The sequence below is a fragment of the Microchirus variegatus genome (assembly GCF_963457635.1).
Source record: "Microchirus variegatus genome assembly, chromosome: 15".
NCBI lineage: Eukaryota > Metazoa > Chordata > Actinopteri > Pleuronectiformes > Soleidae > Microchirus > Microchirus variegatus.
This window is the reverse complement of record NC_139816.1, coordinates 14,796,678-14,807,718: the sequence shown is the minus strand read 5'-3', so window position 1 is coordinate 14,807,718 and position 11,041 is coordinate 14,796,678. Positions and strand designations below refer to the sequence as shown.

The 11,041-nt window shown below is 42.3% G+C and overlaps 1 protein-coding gene across 1 annotated transcript in view; it reads left to right on the top strand.

Annotated features, from left to right (window-relative positions):
• Positions 1–667: 667 nt before the first annotated feature.
• tnfrsf11a (tumor necrosis factor receptor superfamily, member 11a, NFKB activator) overlaps positions 668–11,041 on the top strand; it is a gene marked incomplete at both ends in the record, with an annotated part of 11,979 nt that continues 1,605 nt past the window's right edge. Inside the window, 9 exons of the mRNA XM_083901557.1 lie at positions 668–742; positions 5,018–5,126; positions 5,394–5,519; positions 5,989–6,135; positions 6,245–6,335; positions 6,894–6,970; positions 7,159–7,260; positions 7,368–7,417; positions 8,073–8,973. Of these exons, the coding sequence (XP_083757683.1) occupies positions 668–742; positions 5,018–5,126; positions 5,394–5,519; positions 5,989–6,135; positions 6,245–6,335; positions 6,894–6,970; positions 7,159–7,260; positions 7,368–7,417; positions 8,073–8,973 (1,678 nt within the window). The remainder of the gene's footprint in view (positions 743–5,017; positions 5,127–5,393; positions 5,520–5,988; positions 6,136–6,244; positions 6,336–6,893; positions 6,971–7,158; positions 7,261–7,367; positions 7,418–8,072; positions 8,974–11,041) is intronic.

Genomic DNA, 11,041 nt, shown 5'->3' with positions numbered 1-11,041 from the left:
TGCACATTGGCTACGCTGAAAAGAATATTTAGTGTCGCAGTTGCACATAACGGCCCCAATATGCTTCTGATAAGTCAAATAACAAATAACGACATAAACACACCAAACAGTTGCAACAGGACAAGTGAAAAATGCAGATTATGTCACAACAACATCCTAAAGCCATCTGACAAACTAAAACTGTCACACTCACTCATTCATTCATTCATTCATTCATTCATTCATTCACAAATAGACTTCAGTGCTTATCCTGAAGTGTTGAGAGGGGTGAACTGTTGATTTTTTTTTTCTTGACATAAAGTATGACAAGGTGGTGGGAGGAGTTCCCACCCTCCCTCGGCCTCTCACTCTACTTTTACAAGCTGCTGCATGCATCCAGCCTCCCTCACAAAGCGTGGGTGAAAGCAGAGGGAAGATGAGAGCAGAGCAGAGGTGGGAACTGTTGCTGAACTAACCGGGAATGAGGGCGCAAGAATGCCCCATGAGACGCTCTGGAGGCTCCGCTACGACTTTACGCGCAAGGAGAAGTGATTAAGTGCGCCACAAAACTGTTTTTTTTTTTTCTTCTTCTTCTCCTGATCTTAGCTTTCAGTTATTTTCTTGCCTGAGAAAGTTTGTCAAGTTTTCCTCAGCAGGAGCTGGTCATCATCACCACCATCCAGCAGAAATGAGACTGAACTTTTCTACAAGCTGGATATTCCGAGGCTGGATAACGTGTGCGCTGGTCACCTTTTACGCACAGGTAAAACGCACACTTTTTGCGACTGAAACTTATTTTTCTTTCCCTAAAATCAAAAAGAAAATGTTATTTTAACACAAAAAAGAACAAATACATATTTATGCACCATAACTGCACTTCCAATAGGTTGTTTTTGTTTGTTTTTAGAATGTAATGGCAAAGCAAATAATGTGAGTTTTACTTTACATGATGGTGTGTTTTCCTCGAGTAGATGGACATGAACAATGTAAAGCAAAAAAACATGAGATGATTTGTATCATCTGCTCTGAGGTGGAATGAAGGGAAGTGTGGAGGATGGTTGCATTTTTATGCCGGGACATTGACTGGAAACTGTTGGGTTTGGGTCGCGTCCACGTCTCCTGCACTCACCGCAAAAACGCCGCTGGCATCAGGACGCTCTTCTCCCCTCACCACCAAACACAGTCCCGGCACAGAGGGGGGGGGGGGGACCTGCGCTCGTGCCAAATGGCTCATGAGGAGCTCGCACCAATAAGGGACCCAGAGATGAAAGCCACTGACTTTATTTCCCAAAAGATAGAACTGTAACTTTGTGCCTGCAAGTCATTTCACTGTGCTGCTTTTGGCAGTGATCTAGGGCAGGAGTGTGCCAGTGCCGTATTGCTCAAAGGCATGGATAATTGAAATAACAACAAGACTGCTCAGTGTCTGAGCTGATCCAATGCCACAATTTCTACACACACACGCACAAAAAAAAAAACAGTGAATGTCCACTGACAAGATGATATCCATGTTGTTGTTTTGTCCAACCGGCTAACTTCGTCCAGGTGGAGAAGTTTACAAGATGTGGTTGGAGTGGTGGGACTGCTGGGCACCAGATCTGTGTGTGTGTGTGTGTGTTAATGTTTGTGTACTTGCATTGGTTGCCTCTTTAGGACCTCGTCTGGCATTCACACAGTAGTCTTCAATGAGGCAGAACATCATAGGAGGTTTAACTGTCCAAATAGATGGAATGTTTATATCTTTAGTGGACTAAAATATCATTGTGAGGACATTCCGTTGCCTTTTTATGGATTAAGACCTGGTTTTAGGGTTAGAATTAGGTTTAGTCTAAGGATTAGAGTGTTGTATTTAGTTGTGCTGTTTAAGGTTGCATGAGATGAGTGTACTCACTGTGATAGCTGTACAAAAAAATGTGTGTGTGTTTGTGTTTTACTGTCAGCCAGGCTTACGACTTTGACTGGAACAGATCCTCCTTCTTCCCAGTTTTTCTCCCTCTGTTTCACCAGTGTGTGTGTGTGATGCAGAGAGGTATAGGCACGGGGGGAAAAAAGCATGTTTTTCACTTAAAAGCAGTGGTAAGGAGAGTGAGCAAACACAGAGACATTATGCACGGAAAAATGAGTCAGTGTGCAGAACGAAGCACAGGATGATTCCGTGTTCGTTTATAAGGTGACACTGCAAACCCTTGGCTTTGGTTTGTTCTCACCATGGTCTTGCCATTACTGACTCACCATATCCCCAATGAATTCCCCTTCATTTCTTTGGTTTCATCCAAACCAGATCAAATTCATTTCAAACTGTCTGATTGAGCAATACTGGATTATTTCAAGATGCCAGAGCTTAAAAGTCAATATCTGATAATAAGACATTCTATACCCAAGTGGCTCCTGTACCTGAGACTCGCCATCATCCGCTCATTCTTCTGTCATCCACCCATCAACAATCCCTCTCTACCTCTTTCCCGTTTTCAATATTTACCTTCAAACTTCCATCAGTGGTCGTGTTATGTCTACTGTGGCCTGAGCGGTAACACTACATCGCCTCAGGCCTGCAGCTCCGAACTTGATTGGAGCTGGAGTTCAAGTGATTTATTAAGTGTTTGTCCTTGTAAAAACAATAGACCTTTGTTTGAAGAGAGGAGAGAACTTTGCTTTGACTCACTTGGGTTAAGCGCTGTCGAATTCCCTCTTATCAATTACCGCAGGTTGAGTTTGCCCAGGAACGCCTGAGGATTAATTTCATTACTATTAATTCAGTTGTAATTGTGCAAAATTGTGCAATGCATATCTAGTCCATAAGATTTGAGATCAAAATATAATTGTATTTGAGCAGGTGGAACTTCAAAGGGATGTATTTTATGGCTTACAAAGACGTGTCAACACCACACAAAGATTCAGGCTCTTGTGCAATATGCTTTTTTTTTCTTTTTTTCTTTTTTTTTTTACAGCACCTTATGATGACTGCCTGAAACGCTGAGAGGCCTAAAAAGTCGCACTGTGTGCTTCTTTAGGCTCGTTGCCAGTGGCTGCTGTGGCAGTTATGCAAATTCTTCTGTGCGCTGACGGCAGAAGGAATGCACTCTGTTTGATAGGATCACACGCATGGTGAAGGCTTTTTAAAGAAGATAAAAAGAAAGATAGGAAAGGGTAATAAGTAAATCCTCACCACGGGGGCAGTGCAGCACTTAGCAATGCTCGTGTATTTTTCCATTCAAAGCAAATATAACCTTTCCCCCCCTGCCCCTAATTTTTGGTTCACTGACATTCAAACCTAACTGTATATCCCTGCACATACAGTGTCAGCTTTGAGGTGGAACGTTCTATCTTTAGCATTATGATAACCTATAATCATATAGGGTGGATCAGCTCCTTTCTTCTTCCATACACTGTGTATTTAGTGTGTGAAAACATCTTGCCTCATGTTAACTGAGACCATAATGTTTAGATGTGGCCCGGAGCAAAAACACAGCTCGCGGTGTTCTTTTTGAGGGTTTCTTGTGTGTGCTCTGGCTCGGTTCTGTTGACCGACCAACGATGCCTCTGTGAGATGCGTCCCCATCGATCGATCTAATCTTAATCCATCTTAATCCATCTCATCCACTGCGAGACGTGAACATTCACATGGGAACCTTTCCCTACCTCTGTCACGTCTGTTTACTGCAGCACATGGTTCTCATTAGAGCTGTGGTCGGAGCCATGAGCTTCATTATTCCTCTGGTAAGATTAGAAAACAAAGACTGGCTGATGTGTGAGACACTGAGTGGGAGGTAATTAAACGCTTGCTTGTGTTGTATGTTGTGCTGTTTGTGCCCGAGGCTGAGCAGAATGACGTCCGTGCGAGAGTTTTGTACCCTGGAGGTGGGCAAAAGCGAGAAGGACAGGGCGTTTCTACATGCATCTTTATGAAACTAAGTTACAGACACACAGATGCCTCCTAGGAAAGAAAGTTACAGTTGTTATGATGACAGACGGGCAGTTGTTTCTGCTGAACGTTGCTGCAGCACCAACTTTTCTACAGTGTACAAATTACTGTTGGAGAGAGTAAAAGAGAAGGGAAAGGTGTATAATTTCATGGGAAAAATAAACGTCGAGAAGTGCTGAATGTGAAAAAGAAAGGGGTAGATCTGAGGTCAGAGCACAGTCTGGTCTATAGGTTGTGTTTTTCTACATTTTATATAGACACTGTGGCTTTGGCATAGTTTCTGTCACAACAGCCAGATTCTCTAATTCAGCAGTGTGGTGAGGGCGGCTGGTGGGTGGGTACACTGTGTGTGTGTGTGTGAGAGAGCAAGAGACTGCTTGGTTTTACCTTTGTGGACTTTTTTTTTTACTAGAGTTCCCAGATGTTTTACTGCAGCAAGAGCTCCGTGCTAATGCTGTGGATTTCAATGATGAATCACAGCGAAAAAAAAGACTTTATAGCATCATTTATGGCGAATATATAGTGAATTTTCTGAAGTGTCACACCCACTAGATCCTGTTTAAATCCCACATTTCATTCTCTTTATTTTTATTTATGTAACGGCCCAGTTGACTAAGCTGATAGTTATATTAATTACATTTTAATATCTCACTAATGTGGAACAGGAAAGCATCTGCAGTCCATTGTTTATTAATTCAAAGTCCAATTAGAGGTGATTGTGTTTGGTTCTCTTTGTGAATCTGGGTGTCATAGGGTTTCAAGTTTGTTGGTTTGGAGGCTGAACGGTGCTGCGGTCAAGTGCTTCTGACATTGTGGAAAGAATTCCTGGCCGTGTCTTGGAAATGTTCTAACCATCGTCCTCTTCCTCTCATTACTCACTGACATCTCAAAATATCTCATGTGAATAAAGAGTCGAGAAGGAGAATCAGTGAAGCGTGGCATTTATCAAGGGAAAATAATGCTTCAGTAAACTCAAACTGGGTTACTTTTTTTTTTTTACTGTCGTATTAAAAAGCTAAACTTACAAAACAACAAGAAAAGCTGTTTAATATTTATATGGTTTTTTTTAAGGATGTGATCTCGAAGCCTGGCTCCCGTTCTCCCCGCGACCATCAGAGGATCAGGAATACAGATGTGGAATGGACGGATGTGATCTCCAAACCCGTCAAGTGTGATGACAATCATTACATTAAAGACTCCAGGTGCTGCAAGAAGTGTGGCCCAGGTAAGAAAACTACATTTACCACACCGACCCTGACCTAAACTTCACTCAAATACTAACCTGAACCTTAAAACCCATGAAAATAAGCAAATAAATGAGTTGTATCCAGCCATTTAATGAAATTATAGCCAGCTGATGGACTACTTTAGTCAAAAAGAGAAAAAACAGCTGCAGTTTAATACATTTTTATGACTTTATAAGTTTCTCTAGTTGATAAAATTGTCTGTATTTTCCCTCCTTAACCTTTCATTCTCTCCTTTTTCCTCTCAGGCTTACATGTGCTCACCCACTGCACTGATTTCCACCAGACGAAATGTATTAAATGTAATCGTGGCGAATACCAACCCGGCTGGACTGAAGAGGATCGCTGTCTTCGGCAGAAGTTCTGCGACCAGAGTCAGTACTGACTTCTTCTTCTTCTTCTTTGTGGGTTTAAAAAAAACCAAAAAAAAATATGAAAGCGGCCTTAAGTATTTATTGTTGCAGTGAAATGTGAGAGTTGAGTTCTCCGATCGCCACAGAGAATGTTCCAGTCCATGAATGTTGATCCAGGATGTTAATAAATAATTATCCAGGAAAGTGTCACATGGGCTGAACACGTGAAAAGTAAATGGCTTCAATTAGACCCATTAGATTTCTTTATATATATACTGTATATTTGTTTTATATTGGCCAAGGAAAAGAATAACATCTCTGTGAAGGAAACTAAAACTGGAATAAAAAAAAAAAACGAATTATCTGTAATTTCTTTCGGAGTTGTTTATCTCAAAACGACAGTTCCAAACTAAACATAAGCAGCATCAGAAATGCAGATTCAGTTGATCTAGGACCGAAACTTTGCTCTAAAATACTCTTCCACTCCTAGTTAAGGGATTTATGGAGTCGCCTGAGAATCACTTTGCGGAGGAACCGTGTCGCTGCCCCCCTCACCGGCAATGCCACCCCATCAACTGTGAGTTCTGTGAGAGGATTCCCACCTGCAGTGCTGGGTATGGACTCGAGGTCGATCCTGGTGAGACACGCGTCCAGTGAAGTCATGTCCAGTAACTTAAAGAGAGGTTATGTCACAGTGCAGTGACATAACGTACAAAGACGTACTGTAACAACCGTGTTTGTTTCAGAGTTCACCAATGGAAGGAAGATCTGTGTTGCATGTAAGAAAGGCTTTTTCTCTGCCGACAACATCGGCGAACAGTGCAGACCGTGGACGAGGTAAGTGCGGACACACACACACACACACACATTTTTGTGCAGCATTTTTAGTGAGGACAACCACAACAATGAAACAAATCAGAGACAGTACTGTATTCTTACATTTGCTGCAGTGGATTAATGATAAAAAAAAAAACCACCAGAAGTGCTGTTTTGATTTCCTGTCCTTTTGGAATACTTGACATGTATATTACATTCAAAATGTGTCACCGGAGCCTCAGAGTGTGGGGGTCCTGCCTTATTAGGACCAGGTTTCGGTCCCCGCGAGGCTCCCTGGACCTGAAAAAGTCAGTGTTTCGTAACAGAAAGGTTCCCTAAATAAGTAACAAAAATGAGTACACACAAACACGCAGACCACAAGCCACACACACCAGCTTCCACCGCTGTCCAGATCTGTTGACAATGATGATGATGGTGATGATGATAGACAGACAGACAGAGACAAATCTATCTTGAGTGAGACGTTGGAAGCTTGGTGATACACTGTATAAAAAGGCTCAATCGATAACACATTTCCATGTAGGTTTTCCTATTTAATCCGATTTCTTTTTCTTCCAGTTGTAAGGCTGAGGGCAGGACTGAGACTCATCCAGGCAGCGCTCATGCTGATGCAGTGTGTGGACCACATGTGTCTGGTAAGTAACGTGAAACATGTGCCACGGTTTTTCAAGGTTTCACATCTGCAAAAATCAATCAAAGCAATCAAATAAACCAGTCCGGCTACTCCACAAACTGACTTGTCACGACGGCGTCATTCCACTGGTCAGATTTCACGTACGAACGAGAGTTCTGAAGTTTTTTTTTTCTTTCTCGCATTGCGCAGCGTCCTCGTGGGTCATAGTTTCGGTCCTGTCGGTCATCACTGTCCTGTGTCTCCTCATCCTGCTGCTCTTCTGCTACAAGGACAAGCTGAAATTACTCTCTGGTGAGTTTACAGCCCTGTGTGTCGCTCTCAAAGTTCATCCAACACACTTGATGTTTCATTCTTGCTCTTCCGGTACTGATGTGCAACGTGTTGCTTCCTTGCTTCAGTGAATCTGCGATCCTGTGTTCAGAATCTGAAGCGGACAAGAATACAGCAGGTAACGCTTCGATTAAATCACCATGTTATTTTTTTTACAGTCACTTTGACAATAGTTTTAGGACCTTGGAAAATGTTGATACCAGTGGAAGAAATATCATATGTCAAAAAAACATTCCCATCAACCCTCTCATGTGCATTTGGCAGAGGTGGAAAAAGTATTGAAATATTGTACTCAAGTAAAAGTACCAATACTTTGATGAAATATTACTCAAGTAGAAGTAAAAGTAGTCATCTGAAAATGTACTCAAGTAGAAGTAAAAAATTTGAAATGTACTTTAAGTAAAAGTTACTTAGTTACTTTACACGGGGTGTGAGTGTAGTAGAAATATGACAAGGGGTCAGAAATCCAAAACTATTTTGGAGCTCACGCACCCGTCGCGACACAGGATATTACCTCACTTTTGGCGCACGCCCTCTATGTTCTGATCCTGATTTTAAATTGTACTTTAAAAAATACAAAATACACAAAAAAAAGTATTCAATACAGTAACTTAAGTTAATGTATTTCGTTACTTTCCACCTCTGGCATTTGGACACAGGTTCTATCTATGGAACTATAAAAACAAACAAAATACTTAGTCCTATTAGTCCTACTTCCTTGTGACCATAGGATTTAGGAAAATTCTCTACAATTCTTCTTTTTTTCTTTCTAGGAGACCTTGGCCCCTCTTTACCATAGCGGAGGCCCCAAGTGTGCTCCGTGTGAGACGACCAAGCTCATCTGCCAAGCACCTCACAACCCAACAGACGACACACCGTGCACGTTCCTCACGCCTGTGCCTGAAGTCAAGGTCACGCTGCCGTTTACAGCCGATCTGACGGAGAAGGAAGCGACTGTGAGGGAGACGGTGACAGAGGATCAGAGTGAAGGCTCTGGAGAACCAGAAGAGGTGTCAGAAGAAGAGGAGGAGGAGGTTGTGAGCGTGTCTCCTCTTTTTGTGGGTTCCTGCGTGTGTGTGATTTCCATTCGTGAGCCTCTGGAGGTCGGGGAGAATGAGGACTGCAGCCAGGCGGTCAGTCCTGGGACTCTTGCAAACTGCTCATGTCGAGGGCTGGATGGAGACGGAGAGAAGAGTGAGAGTGACGGTGGGAAAAAGTGTGATGGAACTCAACAGAAGGTAGATTTGAGCAAGAGCGAAACAGTCGCCGCATCGTTTGTCTCCCTTTCTCCTCCGCTCGTCCACACCTCCTCCACATCCAGTCCGCATCCCGAGCTCTGCCTGCCTCTGTCCCAGGCTCTGGCGCCACAAGAGTTCAAACCTCACGAGACTGACAGGTCACGTGTAAAACAGGAGGAATTATACATACTGACAAGCACAAACTCAACAGAGACGAGTTCAACGTCTGTGATGTCCTCTGTCAGTCCCTTGATGACCTCCTCGTCAGTTGGAGATCTCTACCTGGACAAGCCGTGTGATGACTCCGGACCAGGGCAAGGCCAGGGGCTTTGCTGGGAGGACGGTAGTGGAAACAAGCTTTCTTCTGGGGATTCAGAACTTGACTGTTCACCCGAGAGCCTCCATAGTCAGCTGGATGAACCAACTCTTACCTCAGGTATGTTAAAAAAAAACACAAGGATGAGCTGGCCAAAATCATGAGATTGGAAATCTCCAAAGAAATTATATGATTTGTAAGGCCTAAATATGACATAAATGCTTCCCTAAACACAAATACATCAGCGCAAATGTCCTATTTAGCAGATAAATGCTAAAAAGAGATAAAAGAATATCTCAGATTCATATTGGTTTTGATTTTAATCCTGTATCTGATGCAAAGAAAGTGGAAATGAGCCATTCTAACTTCAGGAATTGTACTTTATAAACTATAACAATGAAAATCAATTCTTAATAAGACACAGAGATAGCATCGTTTAAAAAAAGATTTAAATTAAGTTAAATGTTTTTAAAGAGATCCCATTCCTTCTTATTTCTTTTCACAATCTCTGGTTTCCTCCCAAACATGTAGATTTGGAGATTAGACAAATTGGACGCTCTAAATTGAACGTAGGTGTCAGAGTTGATTGTTGGCCCCCCCGGGAAAACCCTGGATGGATGGATCTCAAAATTACAGCATGGTACTTGATACTGTGGGGGTAAAAAGTCTGATCCCATAATGATCAGATAATCTTTTTTTTTTTTCAATAACTGAAACAAAATATGTATAAAAACAAAAGTAATAACAGTATTTCATATTTTGCTCTATGAGTATAATCCCAAAATTGTTACAAAGACGATATAGCCGCTCGGCGCGCACATCGGTTGTGCACGATTGTGGCTCGTTCCATAAACTGTGGGACCACAGTTGTGTTTGCCAGGTGGACTCTTTGGTGCGTTGCGTGTTTGTGTAGGCAGTCGTCGCTCTGTCACCACAGGGTCAGACACGTACACGATTCGATGCAGTTCTTCTGCAGTGTTCCCGAAGTAGGAGGGACGAGCCACCAAGAATAACAGAGCGATATTCAATGTCGGGGTTTCTATGGAAAGTTTTACAGTCCCAATTATGAACTTGCATTGTTCTCACAGTGGCCTTTACACACAGTTCAAACTCTGCGGTAAACGTATTTATGTGTTGGCCACTGAGTGGTTACGGTGAATTATAAAAGCGGTATTATTAGGACGGCGTGATCAGGGGAAAGTGGTATCACTGAACACTACTCATAACAAAGGCTCACTTTCAGCAGAAGAATACGAAGCCTGTGTGATCCCCCCCCCATTTGAAGAATATATTATTTTTATTATTATATAAGAGTTGAGACCACACACACATGCAGGCCGCAAGAATAAAAATATGCATTTGTATGTTTGATGAGCCACGAGAACCGCACGTACTATAACACGCAGTGTTAAAGGTGCCATATGTAAGAATGTGGCCAAAAACGGTTACTACATTCAAATTCAAAATACAGAGGTCTTTTACGTTTCGTTTTCTGACATAACTGGCAACCCGTGGTCGCTCGGCAGCTGAGACTCTACTGACTGCAATGATTGGTAGACGGCGGTAGGTGGCGCCACATGCCAAAACAATGATTTCAAAACATAAACATGATTTGCAGTCTGCAAAATATTTTTTTTTTATGCAAATATTTTGTCTGTACTGTTGTTGTTGGTGAGTTCAGTTTGTTATATGAACATTATTCCTGAGTCTCTGTGACATATTAGGAGGATTTTATGGCCAGTTGTTTGAGATTTATTACATAGTGCACCTTTAAGTGTGTGTGAGTGAGCGTCAGTGTGAACGATGGCATTCACATCGCGGAGCTCCCGTTTACCCAGAGTTCCATAGGGTTGCGCAAAGTGACCGCAGCTTTAATTGAAGCAAGATGTGTGCAACTTGAGTAATACTTTCAACACACACACACATGGACTCGTGAAGACTATTTTCGACGACAGCGGAGCACTTTAATTACATGTTTTGAACACCATTTCCCATCATGCAGTAATGGCAGCTGATTAAAGAGGCTTCCCGCTCGTGCTATTTAAAGTTGATGAGGTCAGAATCTTCACCTGTCCGTCTGCAAGTCTTCCACATACTGTAGAAGCTGCAATATAAATGTCATCTGTTGGTCATTTAGCAGCTCCACCAGAGAAGTTATGGACATTTTATGTGTTTGCTTAAAGGCTCA